This window comes from Mizuhopecten yessoensis, unplaced genomic scaffold (assembly GCF_002113885.1).
Source record: "Mizuhopecten yessoensis strain PY_sf001 unplaced genomic scaffold, ASM211388v2 scaffold11113, whole genome shotgun sequence".
NCBI lineage: Eukaryota > Metazoa > Mollusca > Bivalvia > Pectinida > Pectinidae > Mizuhopecten > Mizuhopecten yessoensis.
The window spans coordinates 594,664-616,849 of NW_018408886.1; the positions used below are offsets into that span (position 1 = coordinate 594,664).

The following is a 22,186-nucleotide window of genomic DNA, read 5'->3' on the forward strand; positions in this document are numbered from 1 at the left end:
AAATAGTGCATTTCATAATGAGTTCTTATTTATGATATATATTTTTTGTATTTTAACTTTCCACAGAATGCTTCGTATTTTGCTGACCGGTCTAGCGTGTAGGTATAACGTGGAGTCTTGTGTCAGCACGGCCAAAACCTTGTTTAAAGCATGGATGGACAATAGCCAGGATAACACGTAGGTTTTCCGTTAGAAATGAATATCATAGATTAAGATTCGTCTGTACGAAAATCAAATTAATTCTAAAAGTATTATGCTGATAGTATTTTAACTTATTACATGGATTTGTATTTTGTACAAGGTACGGGCGTCAATTTCTGTCTGCAAAAATAAGCAGTATACGTCTATCCAGATTACAAATATGTATACTGTCGAAATACGTGGTCCAGTCACCTAAAAGTGTCTACTTCGATATCTTATCAGAGTTTAGGGGACATAATTAACCCCGGTAGTATTTTTTATTAAAGTGTCCTAATGATCCACTCATTTGATAATCAGCCACTTTTACCTGGAACAAATATGACTATGTTATCAGCCTGAACTACTTACTCTTCGGTCATGAACAGGAGAATCCGAATTCTTAGAAATAGACTGACATTAAATAACGTCACATGTTATCATGTACAGTTTTGTTACGTTACTATGAAGCAGATAATCAAAACTTTCTCCTAGCGTTGCCTCCAAGTCGGGAGGCAAACCTGTGCCTACCTGTTCAACGATGTACACTACTCGAGACCTTGTTGCTCAACGATTCCGAGTCTCCTTCAGTTCTTAACTTATTGATTTTATTTTCGTGAAATTATAAAACACACAGGATAGACCCTGATATCAAGCAGGCAGTGTACTGTACGGCTATCGCGGAAGGTGGAGCGGAGGAATGGGACTTCCTGAATAGCCAGTACAAGACGAGCAACAACGCTGCCGAGAAGAAGCGCATCCTCTACTCGCTGTCGTGCACTAAGAAAGCGTGGATACTAAGCAAGTGAGTTAAGTTAATGGGTATTAATCAGGGAAACATCTATCAAACATTTTGTGAATTGATGCAAAGAGCCAGACAAAGTCAATATGTTACTGCCCTATGGGGTCATAATGTGTGGTCATTTCCTCAATTTAGGACCAAGAAGTGGTTGCAAAGGTCAAAAAAAAATGTCTCCTTCAAATAAGTTTGCAAAGTAGGGCCTTGATGTTTGAATTAAAAGGAGGCATAATGAATAAATGAGGTCAAGGTAATGGCGGTTTAACCATTCAACTGTAACAATTATTCAAACTAAAACATGTATATGACCCTGATTTATTTTTCAAGTTTCGGTTTTTAAGACGCTTTATGGATAAATCATTACCCTTGACATTGCAGTGGTGACTTATATCTATATTTTATCATATCTGTTTCGGGTTCGCACCACTGACTTTGCGATAACATAAAAAAACCTTTCTCATTTGGGTCGTAACAAATTCTGACACTCTACTTCGCCAGCAATTACCCCATTACTTTGTTAAGATATGGGCTGTGCATGTAGCTGGCTATCCCTACCCATTAACATTGACATTCTAGACAGAAATAAAAACTTATATATACTAAACATTATTTAGGTCATTCTGAAAACATTTGGCCGTCAATTAAAAATTTACTCTTATATCAACTCAATATATAATTAATGCTACCGATGTGTTCCGTTTAGGTACCTGTCCCTCAGTTTGGACCCCAAACAGATCCGGAAACAGGACATAGTGTCCGTGATATCGTATGTTGCCGGGCAATCAGCAGGCCGGGACCTTACCTGGAACTTTATCAGTGCTAAATGGGACTACCTTATTGGAGAGTGAGTATATTTTTTAAAAACTGCCTTTTTCCTATGTATCGATGTAGAAGGCACCCAATTGTAATATTAGGTAACACAGTTGTATACTTCATCCCCATTGGCGGGTTGATAATCAATAGGACGTCGATTAATGGTGATGTTAATTCGATGTTACTGTTTACGATAGAGTATGTCAAGTTTCTCCTAAGGCCGTCCCTTCAATTGTAACGACACAATGGTCTGCGCAAAAAGCGTTGCCGTTCTATAATAAGGCATGCTTATAATGAATCCCAAAAATTGGTTCCTAACAGTAAAACATATTGATAGTCATAGGAATAGGTGACCTGAAAACGTTTTCTTGTTTTAAAGAACCCCAAAGAAACACGGAATAATTTTGCTTCACGCATATTAAGATAAACGTATGAGAAAATTCCTGGCACACCTATCAATTATGAAACCGTATATTGGAATCATGCGTACACATCAGTTTATGTCAACCAAATATAAGTATACAAGGATTTTTTTCCCGCACAAAAATCACGTCCTTAAATAAAATAGCTGTTGACAGGACGTACAACCATATAAAACCCCTACACAATAGTGTTCCTTTGTCGGTATTGGTCATATTCGCCCAGTGTTAATCTCGTCCTTCATGTGTAAAATACGCATTAGAAATACGAAGAAATAACAGATTTAAGGAAGACTTGCCACGTCAATGACAAAAGAACAAAGCGAGAGATTGGTTTTCTAATCAGATATATGGCCATTTCGTCCAAGTTGGTCTCATTAGTGGTACTTTGGATAAAAATATATCCCTAATGTTTTCCAGAATAGATTAAGAAATACTTGGTATATTACAAGTTGCCTATGTAACCCTTTGTAATGCTACTAATTTCCATCTTTAGATACAAATATTTCAGGATGCAGGAATAAATACCAGCTACAAGAATACCGACTTCATTACTTTAAAATCCGTCATCCATTGTGTTACCAGTTGTTTGTTTTCCGTATACACAAGCTTGTCATTGGGGGGTTGAATCACCATTGGATAAGTAATGGTCTATTCGTATATACAATCGTAACCAAGTTGATATACGAACAGGCCACTGCTTATACAACAGTTGGACAGGACTAGAGCTCCAACATACAAACGAGGAATACATGTAAACAGCTAAAAATGAAAAGAGAAGGAAACATGAAGTTACATTGAATGTAGCGCTTAATGAAATTGTTGATCAACTTCTATGTAAAACATGAAAACAGGTGAAAATCCTGTTGTTTCGTTAATCTTCAGATCTACCTATAAAATAGATTATTTTTATCTCAATCTAAGTTATCTTCTCCTGATCTTAATATTTCAAATGCAACAGGGCCCCTTAATGAAACGAAACTATTAACAATGTGATATAATCTGTCATCAAACTCGGATGTAAACAAATATGTACAGAACTTAAATAATTATTCTTTTATTATTACCATACACAAACGTTTTAGTCATTTATCTAGATAACAGCATAAATACCTACCTTATTTAATATTTATTAGTATAAATTAATTACTGTAAATTAATTAAGTAAATGTAATTATTTCATTTTTGGTCAGCGACTTTTCATATCATTTTTCCTTCTTCACCAAGTATATCACTAAGGACAGCATTAGTAACTGAATGTTGCTGCCTCTTATAGGTATTTTGAGTGATAAACAGATCACCTTTCAGTCTCATTATGCCTGTATTTACGCATGCACAAATGACATTGAACACTTGTGTTGGGTTTGTATGTCAACAAAATCGGAATATATCAGGTTTCTAAACATTTTTTAATAAGCACATCATTTAGAACATCTCTGAATCTGGCTATTTGTGTGTGGATGATGAGTGGACAATTACAGGTGAAAAATCATAATAACTGCCTCATAAAAAAACATAACATATTGTGTAAGTTTTTAATAATAATTATATAATTTGAGGTTCTTATATACCCCTTTATAACAACCTAGTTCGTAGGTCGTCTCAAAGTGGTTCACAAAGTTTTTAGTTAGATAAATCACGCGTTTGATGTTGAGACAGCAAGTGATGTATCAATTCTTTTTATGATTCGCCCTAATAAATAAACGTAAACTATGTCGACGAGTTAAACGACATAGTGTTTATGATTTTGTCTGTATATTTAGTATCTCTTATTTCAGATTTGGACAGGCGCAGTTTTCTTTTGCAAATATTATAAAGGGGATAACGCGATCATTTAACACCGAATTCAACATGGATCAGGTATGTCACACCACTGTAGATTTAATGAACGTTGTATATCCGTAGTTATACAATGCTTATGTTATGTCACATTTTATTATTCACCTTTAGCTTATTTTTAAGTGTTCTACGTGAAGAGTCCACGTCAACATTGTTTTTAAATGGGGTAATGAACGAAACAGTTTTTATAATTAACCTTGGTTACTATCTACATGTAACAATGAGTTTGCATGTGTGATTTTAATTTGATATCTTTGAAGACTTGATAGTATCTACAATTATGTTATGGATAAAGCAAGCATATTTTCCCCGTGTATTTATAAGTACCTTTGGTTACGATGAAAGAAACTAACATAGCTTTGAAGACAACCTTGTATGCAAAGTCAGGTTAATTAATCGGAATAATAAAAACCCAGACAAGAAAAGTGAAACAAGAGAGTTCAGCACTGCTTTCCGTCTATTCCGTCTTTGCGTATTGCAGAGGTATCTTTTCTTGGGAACAGATATTAATTGTTACGTCACTTGTTTGTGAGAGTAACGTCATCAATTTTTGAGAAAACGACGTAATTTTCTCACACAAACCAATGACGTAACAATCAATACCTGCTCACAAGAGAAGATAACTCTGCAATACGCAAAGACGGAATACTTTTAGAGGAAATTATTGTTTTGGTAACTACAATATTTTCAAATACGATATAACAGATTCCTTTAGGTAATTACATTGACATTATAGATACAATAATATCATATTTAATATAACACATAGTGTTTTTAAGTTTTCAACGTAATTGACTCTATATAATATGTTACGTTAACGTACAAAACGCCTTCTGATTTCTTAAACTAAAATAATTATATATAAATAAATATTGAGGAGGTTTATAAGAGGTACAGTTCGAAAGAAATTTAAGTCGATTGACGAACTTGTTGGAAAACAATACTTCAAAATGTATCTGATCCCTTTACAACTTATTTTCTTACAGCTGCTACAATTCAAGAGGAATCATCCAGAAATGAGTTCTGGCGCGCAAGCTTTCAAACAAGCTCTGGAGAAAACGGAGGCAAATATCCGGTGGATGAATGAAAATTTGAACGTTATCAGTGATTGGTTGAATTCTAGAGTCAAGGCCAGATAATATCATATATAGTAATATATAGAGTGCTTCATGTTTCTTTATCATATAATGTGGGTCAATGACACTGGGTATGGTATGGTATAGAAAGGCTCCATATCTATCATATATTTACTTAAGAGGGTGTCCTGATAATGAATAAAGCGTTGTAAACGTGGCAGTTGATTAAGCATTGAAAGCGAATTGATGTGTGAATTAAGCAAATAATATCCTGTAAATAGTAAATATGTTATAAAAAGCTGAATCATTATAAATAAATCTGTACTTTCCGTCTTTAAACTAAAAAAAAAGAACATGTCTTTCGTAAAGGTAAGATTATAGGTAATTTTTAACTTTAATTTGATCAATCCTGAACAACTACCCAACAATTAGTGTAAAGTATGTATATTGAAAATAAACTGGGTTTATCATGCTTACTACTAAGATACTATTACACATTATATACTATTATGCTATAAGATTTATTTAAATGCTAGTCGAGTCAATCAACGTTACGCTCATCGACAATCATTCTTATTTGTCGTTTTTAAAGAAAATGTTTGTGAGTTTACTTCATATTGTTATTGTGAGACAACTATTTTTTGTTGAGAATGATTGAATGAATGTATGAATACGGAGAAAACATATCCCTATAAAAACATATATGATTTTAGTAATATCCGCCATTTATGCGGTAACAATTCCCCAGCGAAATTGTTTTGCATGTAATATTTGAATTAGCGTTCGTGAAAACGGGTTGTGGTAATTTTGGACAGACCCACATCAGCATCCGTTAAAATCATGTTTGTCATTTTATTTTTAGGTCACCTGAGCTTTAGCTCAAGTGACCTATTGCTATCCGTTTTCGTCCGTCGTCGTCCGTCGTCCGTCGTCCGTTAACATTTTACATTTCAAACTTAATGTCAAGTTCTGCTGGGCCGATTGAACTGAAAGTTGGTAGGAATGATCGCCTCATGGTCCTGACTAAGTGTTATTATTTTTCCGGTCGATCAGAAATCCAATATGGCCGTCACGGCCGCCATTTTGAAAACCTATTTCAAACTTAAAGTCAAGTTCTGCTGGACCGATTGAACTGAAAGTTGGTAGGAATGATCGCCTCATGGTCCTGACAAAGTGTTGTTATTTTTCGGGTCGATCAGAAATCCAATATGGCCGCCACGGCCGCCATTTTGAAAACCTATTTCAAACTTAAAGTCAAGTTCTGCTGGACCGATTTAACTGAAGGTTGGTAGGGATGATCGCCTCATGGTCCTGACAAAGTGTTGTTATTTTTCGGGTCGATCAGAAATCCAATATGGCCGCCACGGCCGCCATTTTGAAAACCTATTTCAAACTTAAAGTCAAGTTCTGCTGGACCGATTGAACTGAAAGTTGGTAGGAATGATCGCCTCATGGTCCTGACAAAGTGTTGTTATTTTTCAGGTCAATCAGAAATCCAATATGGCCACCACGGCCGCCATTTTGAAAAAACTATTTCAAACTTAAGTAAAGTTCTACTTGGCTGATTGAACTGAAACTTTGTAGGAATGATCGAATCATGGTCCTGACAAAGTGTACAATTTGGCTGCCATGGCCGCTATTTTGTAAATACCTATTTCAAACTTAAAAACAAGTTCTAATAGGCCGATCTCACTGAAAATCGGCCTAGGAATGATCAGCTCATGGTCCTGACAATGTTAAGTGAACATTATACTTAACTATTTTTTACTCAAATTGGTACATATTTCAACAACAAAAATAAATACTGTAGGACTTAGGTGACCGTTAAGGCCCATGGGCCTCTTGTTTGTTTAATATAGTGGAACCTCCCTTTTTATTATTTTGTATAAAATTGTGAGGTTTATTGAATCATCCATTGTCTCATCAGATTATAACAATTCATATTAATTGAATAATTAATTAATTTTAATTGGTATTTGAACAAATGTCTCGAACAATTTTTAATAATAGCAACCATGGAATTGATTTGAAATACATTTTCTAGATTGTTTCACGTATGGTGTTATTTTTTAAAGAATTTTTTTTTTATAATAACGAATCTTTATTGATAAATATGAAGTGTGTCATTTTATTCAGTTATAATTGCTTTGTTGATTGTTTATTTACTTACAAAACTTATCATATATCTGTGTGAAGCAGCGTTCAGGTTCAGTAAATAAATCCAATTTATAAATAAAAGACTTCGTCATTTATATAGAAAACAAATCAACAACAATACCAACAGAATGCTTAAGTGTCAACAAAGTCATTACTTGAACAAAAATTCGATAAAACTAGGGCAAACTATGAACAAATGGCGGATTTATATACAGATACAAAGAGAATATGACCAGGGGTTACGGAAGGGTATGCGTCTTCCGCTTTATCGACGCTACTCAGCATTCAAATCTAGGTCAAATCAAACACTTAAAAAGTGAACAATTTCTTATTGCCGGATCTATTCTATGTATACTCATATTCAAATGTTATTTTTCGGTTAATATATTATCGCATTTCTTATAAAAATTATACAGGAATATGTATAGGTTTTTTTTCATGAAGCTGATCGTTTTAGCTTAGAAAGACATGATAAAAAATTAAAGGATTATTATTTTCTGGATCACATGCTAGATTTTAATCTTTCGCATATCTTACACGGCTATTGATATTCCATTTACAAAACATGAGATGACAGCAAAAAAGACGAACAACTTCTTATCATGCAGTGCGTTATATTTATTGGGTTAAGTGGTATAATAATGAAATAACAAAAAAAACTCATTTGCTACATAATAGGTAAACATCGCTTATATATGTTTATTGTTAGGTAATCCATGTATAATACACATTTTTTTGGAAGTGATTTTTTTTTTTATATTTTCAACACACGGGCGTGAAGTGTTTCCCAAATTTCTATGAACTTTTACCGCATATTTTTCAAATTTCAATCTATTTTATAAGTACACTCCACCGGGGCGCTTTCTGTTCAAAGTCAAATTAAATTACAAAAACCTTTTATTCCGTCTTTTGAAAAAAATACGTCGTTACATTCACAAACAAAAGACGTAACAATTAATACCTACTATCAAGAGAAGACAACTCTGCAATACTCAAAGACGGAATATGAAGATAGTAATGATTTTATTAACTTTTTGCAAACCATTTACTTTTTTATACCGACAAATTGGTCAAACATTGAAGATCACAAGCATTCTTTCCAGAAATACATTTTTTTTTTAAATGCATTTATTCATATTCAATATTGCCGTGAAATTCAAATTTTTGTACTCCATTTTTCATGGTTAATGGAGGAAAAAAATATTCGTACAACAAATTATATCAGATATAGATGACCAATTTTGTCCATTTTCGATAGTTGAATGAAGTGTCAAAGTGAGTTGTCTTGACATCAAATTATCAAAAGTAATGTTCTCAAAGTACCATGATGATCTTGATACATCATCTAAATATACAATACATCAATCTCTTCCTATGTCAATTTCGAAAAATAATGATATTGTGGCCCGCGTGTGTTTTGTCAACCACGCAGAAATCTAACGAGTCTTATTGAAAAAGGGGTAAGGGAGACATAGAAAAGCTTCAAATTATATTAAATCAAACATACACAACTAAACAGGACAAAACACTTCACCCTAAAACCATTTTTAAAGTTTTCCGATGTTGGCCGATGTTTGCCGACTTCATTATAAATGGAATATCTTCAGAAAATAAATAGTTTTTCAATGATGGCAAACATTAATTTCTTTGATTAACACTTATGAATTTCTGAAAGTTAAGTTTCAATATAATTTCAAAGGTTATATTCAGGCGGTGCATTGAATCAATTTTTGATGACGTCACCATACATTTTTGTTCATAACATTATTTCACAAAAGTTTATTCACTGAAAAACATCGTAATCATGTGAAAATATCTTAATTTTCAATATTCAGAAAAAAAAGTGCGGTAAGGAGAATTTTCACATTTCAATCAGTTGCGCTGTGTTGGAATTTTCAAATCATTGAGACTAACCCTCGCAAAAGATATGCATGCATTTATATATTTCCTATTTTTCCCATCTGGAGACATTGTGTTCATCGTGTTATATTTCCAGACCTGTCAATCTCGTCAACTGACAGACTAGTTGATTTTATCCAGTTGGTGGCCATTGTTTTAAGTCCGCCTGCAATTTAAGGAATGAAAACGTATAAAAAAAAACGCCATCGCTTTTCAAACCTTAAAACATTATTAATACGCAATAAAAAGATATTTCAAATCCGGATATTTCTCTGAAAGTTTTCATTGTTTCATTACATATTGGTCTGTTGAGCACACAGTACATATAATAAAAACACACGTTACTTCTCCAATATCATTTTAATATAGGTGTTTTACTATAAAGGGAGACAATTGAAGAATAAGACGTCACATTTGTTATGTACGTAGCTATAGAAATGCTTACCATTCTCTTTTCTTCAATGGCAATCCTTGCAGCTAAAATTGAAAAGAAAAGGCAATTCTAAGTTACGTTTTTTCAACTTTCATTTTATAGAAGCTCTGAAAATCCGAGAAATAACATGAAAATAGAACGAATTTTGTTATCTGACCATCATCATCCACGTACCACTATCTATTGTCAACACCACAATAGTAAAACAGCATTCTTCTTACAACATGACGAGTGCTGAAAAACCTGAATTACAGCCATTTTACAACACATAATTGTAATAAATAAATTGATAGGCAATGGGCTAACTTACCATTTACGCATTCAGGGACTGCAGACGTTCCTGATAAAATAAAGTAAATGACAAATATAAAAAAATAACAGTAGATGACTTTGGATTATTTTACATTTAAATGATACTGCAAGATACATACATTCTTACAACATGACGAGTGCTATATATAAATATGAAAAACCTGACGTACAGCCATTTTGCAAAACATAATTGTGATGGCAATGGGCTAACTTACGATGACCCGTTTAGTTTTAAAGGTTTGAAATTTAACTACTTATCTAGAGGTGGTTAAATAAGATAAATAACCATCGCTCTTATGATCATTTCAATTTGCAATACCAGTGTTTAATTTGATCAAATTTGTGTTTCTTATCGTTTTAGGTTTTTCTTTCTTATAGTATAGAAATGCATATAACCTTTCAAAACTGTCGACTTCGATAGATAAAAGGAAGCTTAATGGATATATTTCGAAATCAATGACACTGTCTGCGTGAGAGATTCCATAGGCGCAAACGTTTCTTATATATTAGCATTCTTTATTAATGTAACACGGCCATCACTTCCTTCCTTTCATGCACTTTTTTACCCTCAAAATTCTTTAAAGAAAGGATATTCAAGTACACTTGCCGTTCTGTCTTTAAAAAGAAATTTGCAACAAATTTATCAGTTTTAAGTTTCACATTGATGGAGTACAAGGAAACATTTTAAACTCCAAAATATGTTTTTTTTCATTGGTTCGTCAGAGAAAGTTTCTGAAAGTCCAGCAAATGCAATTGAACACGTTTGAGTTAAACGAATTATAATCCGTATGCGATCTCTTTAAAACGGGGTCTAGATGTTTTCACATTACTACAGCTCTGCTGATCTTTAACAAAATGAATCCATGAAGGCTTTCCAATCGTATTTGTAGAGGTGTCTCATGCAATATTTTATTACAGTGCTCAACATTTATGGGAATTTTAAAGGACGAAAGATGTTTTTCTGTTATTAAATAACTGATGCTGTCATCTTTACACAATTGTTGTTGTCCTCCTCGATCTTCACAGTAGTATGACTACATGATGGATGTAGAAGTAATATGCTAAAAATAAATGAATAAGTGGCATTACACATTAGCAATGTTAAAATCGTTGCATTTAGAAATAACTACGAGCTCACCGTTCCTCCGATCTGACATCCAATTCGTTGCTTCTGACTGATCTGCCATTCCATTCGTTGCTCCTGAAAAGAGAAAAACAAAACCAAACAAGTTCTAATTGTGGGGTTAGCTGTTACAGACTTCTTCCAAAAAAACGATCCTCGTTGTCTCAAAAGTGCGAGATGAATAACAATCATACATACCGGCACAAAATACCAACTTTTAGTTACAACAGATAATGCATTCCAAAATAAGTTTATTGGGTAAACTGTGGAAGATTATATTCTAGCTAAACATCACGACCGACTTCAAACATTGCCGAATAAATATTTAAATACTTAAATAATCCTTAGAAGTATACAGTTCTGAAGTACCAAACCTAAGCAATGCGATCTAGATAAATAAGTATTGCCTTGATTATTGCCAAATTCGTCCATTTAGAAGTGGAACTCGAGTTCAAAAAGAATGGAAAACAATCCAAGTCTGTGCAAATACCGCCAAGTGCGAAATGTGTCTTAAATACTTTATGCGTCAAATTTTGAAATCTCATAAAGCTACATCCTATGAAAAGTAAAGTAAAAATAAAAGTAAATCGTAGATCGAAAAAAAATAATTCATTAAGAATTATGCAATCGACATCCCGAAGGCTTCCTAATATATATTACTTCACAATTATCTGCTGTTATGATTATGTGCAAAGAGGTGACATCTATGCTATTTTAACCCTAAAAATTGTAAAGAGTTGCATTTGATAAGGATGTTAATGTAAGTATGCTTACCGCTATTTCTTTCAACAACACTGACACCGTCTGCTTCTAAAATCAAGAAAAAATGGAATGCACACAGCATGATTATGATCTATTGCAAATCGGCAACCTTTAAGGTATTCCATGTATAATGAAGTCGGCAAACATCGGCCAACATCGGGAAACTTCGTAATCATGACTTCGTTTTCGGTATGAGTTACCGCCCGTTGGAAAAAAACCCGATTGTAAACAAATGGCGACTGTTGGTTATTTGCGCGGCCGTTTAAAGAAAATCTCGTCAAAATTAGGGATTTTAAGTGTTTGTTATTATTATGAAAGCGGTGGACATGTGTGTTAAAGGGAAGGAATTTGTGAAAACAGAGATTGTCCTATTTTAACAAGGTGAGGCTAGGTAGACATTCAGAACGTTCTGGGTGGAAAGATTGGTGTCAGGTCGTTTCGTCCTAAATACCGTTCGCCATGTTTTTTCACCTTAAAAATGATTAAAGGGTGAAGTGTTCTGTCCTGTTTAGTTGTGTAGGGTTAGTTTAATATAATTTGAAGTTTTTCTATGTCTCCCTTACCATTTTTTGCAATAAGACTCGTTAGATTTCTACGTTGTTGACCAAATCGACAAAACACACGCGGAATACAACATAATTATTTTTCGAAATTTACATAGAAAAATATTGATGAATTCATATAATTGTATTGTAGGATGATGTATCAAGACAATCATGGTACTTTGAGCACATTGGAATATTTGATGTCAAGACAACTTACTGTGACACTTTAACTATCGAAAATGGACAAAATTGGTCAAACCTGAAAGGAGGGGGTTTCGTTACTATACATTGTTTTTTTCAATTTTGATTTACTACGTTTTTTGAATTGTAAAGTGATTTTGCAAGTACATAAACTTGGTTTTTCATCTATATCTGATATAAATTTGTTGTACAAATATTTTTTTCTACCATTACCAATGAAAAATGAAGTCCAAAAAAATGAATTTCACGGCAATATTGAATATGACTAAATGCACGTTTTGTTTTGTTTTTATTTCTGGAAAGAGTTATTTTTTTCATATTTGTAATCTACAGTGTTTGACCAATTTGTCGGTATTTAAAAGTAAATGGTTCGCAAAATGTGAATAAAATCATAACTGTGTGCATTTAGAAGGATTTATTTTATTTTATTGGACTTTGAACAGAAAGCGGCCCCAGCGGAGTGTAAAAACTGGGAAAATATGCGGTAAAAGTTCATAAAAAAAATGAGAAATACTTCACGCGCGTGTGTGGATTTCTTTTTTTTTTCACTTCCAATTATACATTATGTATTATACATGAAATGCCTTAAAAAATGCTAACTTTCAATGAAAGAAAATTGAATTGTAATAATTAGAAGCAATATGAAAGCTCATTGGATCAAGTGTTCCCCTAAATATGGTAAAGCTAAACAAAGAGTGAGTTCATGAAAGTTTGATCTTAATCTACCAGACCCTTAGAGACGGGATGTTGTTTGAATGTTTTTGCATTTAATGACCCATTATCAGTCCCTTGGAAAACCCATCCATGAGAATTGCCCATTAGAACCAACAGTGACTTTGACACGACATGCGATGATCATTGTTTTGCACACCTTATGGTCCCGCTCCCAGACTCTTCGGACTGTCAGCTTCTTTCTGAGTTTATATTTTAATCTTTATCTATAACTGTCATTTTGCGAAATACGGGTCTCATACACCTAGTAACATAGAGGAGATAATGTTTTGAGGTTTTGCGCTAACCCTAACCCTAACCTCTTCCCTAAGGTTGTCAGCATAAATTCTTATCTTCTAATGCAGCAGAGTACAGTAGAAATGAAGGGCATGTCTCAAGTAAACATGGATAGCGGATGTATCCTGCAGAACACACCTACATATATATATATATATATATATTTATAAACTACATTTTGAATACATTATATTGAGAAGAATGATTTTTTTTCAAAAAATGACTTCCCCAGATTTGGGACTTGTGAAAACCATGGTCACCACATCAAAAAACGCCAAAAAATGCAAATCTCCAAGATTTTTACCCCAAACTTTGACCCACGCAAGAAGTATTTATTTTCTTAAAACCTGTCTTAAATTGAACATCGCCAACTCGGTAACAGAAATACTCACGTTTTAGCATAGGTCGTTCAACCGGATTTTTCTCAATATTTACACATGTGTTGAGTACAAAAATAGACAAATAATCCACTTCATCATGTACAATTTTAGTGCTGATTTTATATTAAACTTCGATACATGTAATATAACAGGGGTTTTTCAATGTACAAAAATATCACCCATGCCCACCGTACGCTACTGTACACTGCTACCTAAGACATGTTGAGAACTACATGAACCTTCAAGTTTCCTCAAAATTTTAAAGTAGGGTTCTAGGAACAGTCAAAGTAAGATCGCTTACGAACGACGGACAATGTATAAAGTATATCTTAAAAAGATATCGTACATCCCTCCAAAGTAAGATGTAACTCCTCAAATGAGGACAATATTTGTGTCTCCGGTAATGTAGGGCAATCTGTATACGGTGACACCACATTTATCGTGAAAGTGACTATCGCACCTTGCCAGGTCATTAATTAGGACACAATTCAATTAGGCTGTGGTTCTTTCTATTGAACATAACTTACCAATTCTTGTATTTCTTTGTCTTGTCTCTTGCTATCCTTTATTTTCGTAACAATAAAACACAAAAAAAGACAAGTTGATATAAAATGTAATTGCATTAAACTTATTTTTCAAACGGAACAAAGTTAAAGAGATCATTGTTTCACCGTCAGCACAATCCGGGTTTTAGAAAGATATGTATTCACATTCAATAGGATTGATCTCGTTATTGTATCCTCCATCACTGCAAACAAATACCCGGAACGTTTACTAAAGTCGGCAAACATCGGCCAACATCGGGAAACTTCGTACAGGTCTTAATTTCTGGTAAAGTTATTTACTGCATTGGAATTGTTTATCATTGTGTCTACTATCATATGCTAGTCTGATATGAGGGCGCACCACAAAGAAAAGGTTTAGTTTTAGTTTGCATGATGATAGGCCATCAATAGAATACAATCAGAATGTTACGTGCGTTTTTTGTTTTAAGCTCATCGTATATTCCGTCTTTTCGTATTGCAGAGTTATCTGCAGGTATTGAATGTTACGTCATTAGTTTGTGTGAGAAAATTACCTCATTTTCTCAAACATTTATGACGTTACTCTCACAAACAAATGACGTAACAATCAATACCTGCTCACAAGAGCTGGAAACTCTGCAACGTAAACATTATTATATATATGTCTTACGAATAAATCGCTGAAAGTAAAATCATTTTGAAATAATCAGCCGCAGATTATTTAGAGCCAAATTATTAAAAACGATACAAAACAATGCATCCTCGATTCTTAAGGGGTTACGCTCACTTTCGTTCCATACACCCCTTGAATATGTCATAGCATAATTGAAGCACGCGGCTAGCTACATTTGATTGATCTAAGGTAAAACCACCTGATCAATCGCTAGGCTGATACCTGTCCCTTGATGATTACAGAGAAGCGACACTCAACTTCACAGACAGTCAATTTTACCGTTACGCGACTGCATGATTCTTTTGATGTACATCAAAGGATCAAACAAGTCTTCCTGTTTCATCTATAAGTTGGAGCTAGCTGAGCCTTCGATTTTGTCATGACATATTCCAGGGATACAGAGAGCGAAAGTAAGCGTAATCCCTGTAGTATCGAGAATGGACATTCTGCTACTTTACCACCATTAGTTGTTTCTGTATCGTTTACAAGTCTTTCTATAGAAGTAATTCCTACTTTATAAATTGATAAAATAAATTGATGAATGTAGGTGGTTGGTTGATGATGATAAAAAATAATGACTTCTGCTGAAAATATTAAATTGTTTACATTGTATTGCCAAAAATCTCCTAGTTTAGGGGATCCAAGGTCTGCTAGGGTGAATGACCTTAGCCAGTGTATGGCTAAGGACTTTGTATGGTCAGAATCCCTAGTAGCTTGTTGATGTCTTGCTGCCTAACAATTGGTCTCAATAAATGAAGCTTATTTATTTATTTATTTATATATAACGTCTGCTTGCATTACTATTTCTGTAACTACTTCTGCTACATAAACATGAAACATTTCTCTCTCTTCCTTTCTATATATAGTTTATGTTTGTTTGTAATTCTGGCTATGAGAGGACGTATGTAGGCATAGCCTGTTATCCAATCCTTTTGATTTTTCAAAAAAAAATATTGAAATGAAAATGAAATGCTACTTTCAGTTTATTGTACGGTAAAATATAGTTTTGTTTTGTGCACAAGAGAATAACTTACGTTATTAGTAATTTGATAGAAGGAATGTGCATAACAAGGTAAGCCATTGTAGAAGTGTAAGGTCTCAATATACAATATTTCCCTTGTAACACAAAAAGAAAAGTAGCTCATACTTACATTCTGCTGAACTTCCTCCTAATTTGATTTATTAAAAACAATTATTTTTTTAGAAACTCTGTAACTGTAAAGTCATTGACCTCCTACGACAGTATTGAACCAAACATAAATCTGATTACCTGATGACGCAAAAGTTCTAAAATTGCTGCCCTTATCCTTCAAGAAAATTAAGTGAAAATAAATAAATCTACAACAAAAAACAAACTCCAATACCATTTGGCAATCACATTGATAAACTTGATTCAGGTATCTTTTTACAAACTTACAATAACTCATAAAGTTATCGACGCGGTTTTTTTTATTGTAGTTGCAGCTATTGAAAATTCTGGTGCTCGAGTTTGCCTTCCAGTCTATCAATCTGTAAATAAAATTAAGATAGTTGAACATAAATTTACTTATTTACAACGCATTTGGAATAGAGAAAGATTTCTGGGTGAAAGGTGAAGCTACTGTAGGTGTTTTGTAGGTTGAAGGTGGTTGTGCATTTAAGAAAAAAACATTTTGTGGAGATCAAAACCAACAGACGATAAATTTCAACTGATGAAGTTATTCCAACGTTTCATTTAATTCAATTTATTTTGATTGATGATTGGTCTAGAAGTGCGATTTATGTTTTACAAAATGTGAATAAATAGGTACATCTAAATGTGTTTCTGCACAAATTTATAAAATATTACATTTTTCATACAGAAACTTTCGTAGTTATCATCATATTTTTGCCATCTTTTTCATGCAACGCAATAAAATTGTTCAGGTGTACCAAGATATTTGTATTTTTAGGGTTATTTTCTGTATCTAAAACAATGTTGTTTAAATTTGCAGATTAAGATGTTACTTGCAAGGAATGGAGAGTTCACTATCATACTTATGACATCGATACGCTAATTTGACAACTTAGAATAAGCCGCCCATATTGCATATATTCCTAAATAAAACATGAGAGTTTACATAATGAGTTTATCAGATGTGACTGGTATAATGCATAACATTACCTCATCTTGGTGTTCTTTGTAAAGCCGTTCCATCTGTTGATGAAATATTACATTAATTCATTAAATTAAGTCATATAGACACATACGTTTCTCTCGATTATTAAAACATCATTCTAATATTACATTATCTTTTTGGACAGAACTTTGTGTCTATTATCAAATGTTATCGATATATTGCTATTGACAAATACGGAATACTTAGACACTTAGTATTGTTGTAAACTCTGAATAGTTAGTTTGAAGCTATTCAATCTAATAAATAAACAGTATAATTATTTGCTTGACCTTCATAGTCTTTTTACGAAACAGGATATCAATGACAGAAAGTCATGAAGCCTTTTTCATGAAATGTGTGAAAGAATTTCGGAACGTTTCTATTTAACAAGTATTAGATATATAACATGTGTCTTTCAACAGTATTTTAGACTTATTTAGATTTCCAAATTTTTGGCTCCTCGCATCACCGATGGGACGGAACAATAGTAAGATGCACTGAAGCTCATTTTGACCTACTGTGTGTGTCTTACATTTGTTTTGTATAACTGAGGTATAGCAATAATTCTCAAACAGGCAACCTGTTCGAGAAATTAATCAAAATTGGAATATAATTGGGTTGGTATAAGTTTCTGTTTTAAGTTACCTCGTCTTGATGCTTTTTGTTCAGTCGTTTAATCTGTAGATAAAACATATAAGATAAGTAAATTCAATATTAATTTGGTTAGTTTAATTAAATAATCACACGGATTTCTAACAGAGACAGTAAAGTTTATATGCTTGATTATTCGAACCATCTTGTTTTTTTCGACTACTTTGAATGTCATAGATGTTTCTTTTAACGGATAGGTTTTTAAAATTTGGAATAAAATGTGACTTGTATAAAGTTTCTAAATTACCTCATCTTGATAATTTTGGTCCACTCCTTTAATCTGTTAATAGATCATACATAAATTCATAAGCATTTTGATTAGTAACAGCATTTCATTTAAACAAAAACATAGTTTTGCTTGGGCATTGTAGTTGCATTTAAATACTGTTTGGATGAAATATTGTGTTAAGTATTCAGTTTTTAATGTGATAGATCAATGTGAGGCTACAAAGCACAAAAGCTTGACGTTCTTTTAATACATAACACTTACCAGATAGCTTGTTGCTAATTATCATATTTTTGCCTGAGTAGATATTGAAGTACTGAAAATATTTATAAATTATGCAATTTAAGATTAAGATCAATCAAGTTTCTTGTAGAGACAGAGAAAAATTAATTTTGATCATCACACAATTTCCGTAAAATTTATTCTATTTTTTCGACATATATCTCATCGGCGAGAATTAGAGATTGTTTTGTGTCCTTTAAAGGAATACATTAACGACGGATTGTGACGCAGATTAAACTCTCAAACAGGCCGGTTACCATCTGATGGAATAAAATATGGCTGATATTATGTTAAACAAATACCAAGTCCTTCTATTTTACAATTATTACATATTTTGCACATTTCCTTTACAGGAATACAATGGACTTTGGCGCAGCATTCCTCTCAAACAAGGCAACTTTTCCGGGAGTAAATGAAAATTGTAAAAATAATCGTTTTGTTTTAGCATTACCTCGTCTTGATGTTCTTTGTTCAGCCGTGCCATCTGTAAACAATACATTACTAAATTAAATACATTTTGATTAATAATGATATATATTAATCAAATAATCACATTTGTTTCCAAAATGGAACGGTAAAGAGTATCCAAGTATCAAATATTTTCCACATGTCTTTTGTACGTATACACTAATGAACAACGGACTGTGACAAAGTAGATACCCCCACATAGAGCAAATTATGTTTCTTCATAAAGACAAACTCTTTAAATAATTCCAGAAGTATTATTGATCTTGATAATCCTTGGTGCTCGCGGCTATTGTATGAGAAATACAATGAATGAGTTGTATATTAAATCAAGTCATAAAAATGGTAGTTAAACATTAATATACAATGTGTTTGAGATGCTTCTTTTCCCGTCGTTTGATCAGAAGATTTTGTGTTCCTAAATGATAAGACTTCTTAGTGAGATGTATTTAAACATCTTGCTATGATTGGACGGGAGGGAGGGAGGGAAGAAATATACTGAGTTCGACACTATTTATGGAATAGTATACTACTTTAATTATTCATCTACTGCTATAAAACGATAGGTTGTGTTTCAAGACTGATTAAATGCTTATAAAGTTAAAATCTAATTGATCAAAGGAATCATTTTTTTACCTCGTCTTGGTGTTTTTCCTCCAGTTGTTTAATCTGTGGATGGAATGTATATACACCTGTCACCAGTTCACTAATAACAACATATCGTAACATACAAAACATTAACTTGTGGACTATTGCAAAAACGTTAATTGATTGCACGGGTGTTTTTAGGGTGTTTTAAATTGCCGGTGGCAAAGTAAAATGGTGAAATATGGTTCTTCAATAAACATTCATAGTGTTGTTTTTATGTCATTTCAGTCCGTTATGACGTTTTATTTATATTTTCAATTCAATTTATATCCAATCATTCATGTTAAACTACTATGCTCAAAACCAATAAAAAAAGTTAATATTCTTACTTGGTCTTTTCCAAGCCACTGAAAATAAAGATACACTTCGATGTACGGTGACTATCAATGATTCAAATTCAAATATCAATGGAGAAGTTTATTTGAAATTTTAATCGAAATTAAACATTCGAAAAACGAGCCCTTATTTTACCCCTTAAACTTTCAAAACGAATAAAACTAATTTAGTTTAGATATAGTGTTGAGGATGAGAACATTGGCTGAAAGATCGTGTAAAATAGTACTTGAATAGGGAGCTTCTAAGTTGATACCTGCCATCATTTTGATAGTTTTGTTTATTCACAAAAACAAGATCGTTTATAATATCCAGCAAAACCTCGATTGACGTTTTAATTTCTGACGAATATACATCTTTAAAGCTATATTTTACTGGCAATCATGATCAAAAGAAAATATCTCAATGTACATTCAATGCAAATTTTATTATCAACTATATCCTGATTTCTATTTACGTCTCCAATGTTACAGATTCCAATCGATTTTCCTAAAAAAATACCCAAACCAAAATAAAAGCAGTCACCAAAAGACATCTAATTTTAGGGTAAGTGAAAGTCATCTAAAGGACTAAAAATCAATTAAGTGCAGTGTGTAATACCCTTAATAATTAAACAAAGCCTTCTGTGTGAAAATTGCTAAGCGTAAAAATTGTGAAAAAGTACGTTCTATCACTTTTCTTTTGTAGGATTCAGTGCAACGGATAAAATATCTCCTTTTGCTGACCAGTTGGTGTTACATTTTGGAAGGTAAGGTAGACATAAATAGAGATTGAGATTTACATGGCGAGGTCAAATCAGGAGGAAAACTGAAATTATCTGTGTCATCAAATAAAGTGCAGACAACAGTAGTGAATTGACAATTTGGTTTTATTCTCAACAATTTGCGAATGTGTTGACCGATCATGTGAACTCTGGACGTAATATTGATAGACGGAATGTAATTAAATTAGCTATCTTGTTAAAGCGAGATAAGCTATCTTGTTATAGCGAGATTAGAAAACAAATAAAGATGACACGCATAGGCTTCCGTAGAAAATAGAAATAATCGATAAAATGTGTGCCCGTTAGTAGTTATAATTTATTGTAACTCTATAAGAAAGTGTATTAAATAGTTAAACTCGATTTCCGTCAATAATTCTTATAAATCCTGTTAGGCAAATGTAACGCAAATTTCTCGTTTAAGTAGTTAATTATTGGTACGGAAAACCAACTGCCAAAAATCATAAACATTTCGCCCAATTGCACTCTTATACAGGTGGACAGGTACCACGTTCCATTCCGCCCTTAGTGGATGTTAAAATGGGGTCATAACGATGACTCAGCATATGATAGGGGGGGGGCATCATATAATTATATGACGTGGATGATATATATACATTACCTCCAACTTGGAATCTTCCATGTTGGTCTGAAAAAGAACATATAGTTAATAATGCGGTATTTTTGGATAGTGTGACCAAAGCATGAATGTGAACTTCGTAGACATGACGAATGTTGTGTAAACGACAGTATGATGACAACATTCACCTTTAGATTGGGTTTAATCAATTACAAAATATTCAATGGGTTTAAATCCAAATAAAAAAAAAACCCACACAAGGCTGTATTTTTTACCTCGATATACAATCTACATTTTTAGTACGAAATCCATATCCTTAGATACATAAGTTAAGTTGATGTACAACAAGAAGTTACTTGGTAATTGATCATTACCAATCTTCTTAACCAAAGTGCAGACGGGACATGACCTTGAAATTTCATGCAATTAATTTGTTGTTTTTCCTGTCATTTTTCTCATGCTGGGATATGTCCCATTAATCATTCAATTAATTCGTAATGTCAAAAAGATATATCAAGGTCTAACTATGTAGTTTACAACAAAGTCTTGTTTATTTGTATGCTAGATATTAGATATATATGCTAAGACAGTAAATGTAAAGTTCAATACTATAACGGACCTTCGCATGTGACGATTTAAATTTCGCTTACTCAAGATGCAGAGTAGGTTTTTATTACAGGAAAAACCATGTAATAAATGAAAAGTGTTATTCAGGTGTGAATCAGTTTACCGTTTTTGTACACATTTAGTTTTCATTTTCAAGAAACAAGAGTATTTCCCGTAATTCTTATTTAATATAACAAAACAGCCTTTATGACACCAAAAAAAATTGATTAACGTATCTATATGTTTCCTTGATGGAGTTTTGCAATCAATAAGTATAGGTTCATTCCTTGGAACAAACATTACTATGTTAAATACATATCTATACTTGAATTTCTACTATAATGGTGGTCGGGGGGG

The 22,186-nt window shown here is 32.9% G+C and overlaps 1 protein-coding gene and 1 long non-coding RNA gene across 7 annotated transcripts in view; one reads left to right on the forward strand and one right to left on the reverse strand.

The window, feature by feature from the left end:
- LOC110466016 overlaps window positions 1-5,473 on the forward strand; it is a 77,429-nt gene extending 71,956 nt beyond the window's left edge. For all 6 annotated transcript variants that reach the window (XM_021522262.1, XM_021522260.1, XM_021522256.1 and 3 more), the window contains 5 exons: window positions 67-177; window positions 815-982; window positions 1,680-1,820; window positions 3,987-4,068; window positions 5,034-5,473. In XM_021522262.1, coding sequence (XP_021377937.1) covers window positions 67-177; window positions 815-982; window positions 1,680-1,820; window positions 3,987-4,068; window positions 5,034-5,186 — 655 coding nt within the window. In that variant the 3' untranslated portion in view covers window positions 5,187-5,473. The remainder of the gene's footprint in view (window positions 1-66; window positions 178-814; window positions 983-1,679; window positions 1,821-3,986; window positions 4,069-5,033) is intronic.
- An 11,105-nt stretch (window positions 5,474-16,578) lies between these two features.
- Window positions 16,579-18,922, reverse strand: LOC110466017. The gene is made up of 5 exons (XR_002464685.1): window positions 18,889-18,922; window positions 18,177-18,209; window positions 17,924-17,956; window positions 17,284-17,316; window positions 16,579-16,649 (listed from the first exon to the last, which is right to left on the reverse strand). It is a non-coding gene; the product is annotated as an uncharacterized LOC110466017 (long non-coding RNA).
- Window positions 18,923-22,186: the final 3,264 nt, after the last annotated feature.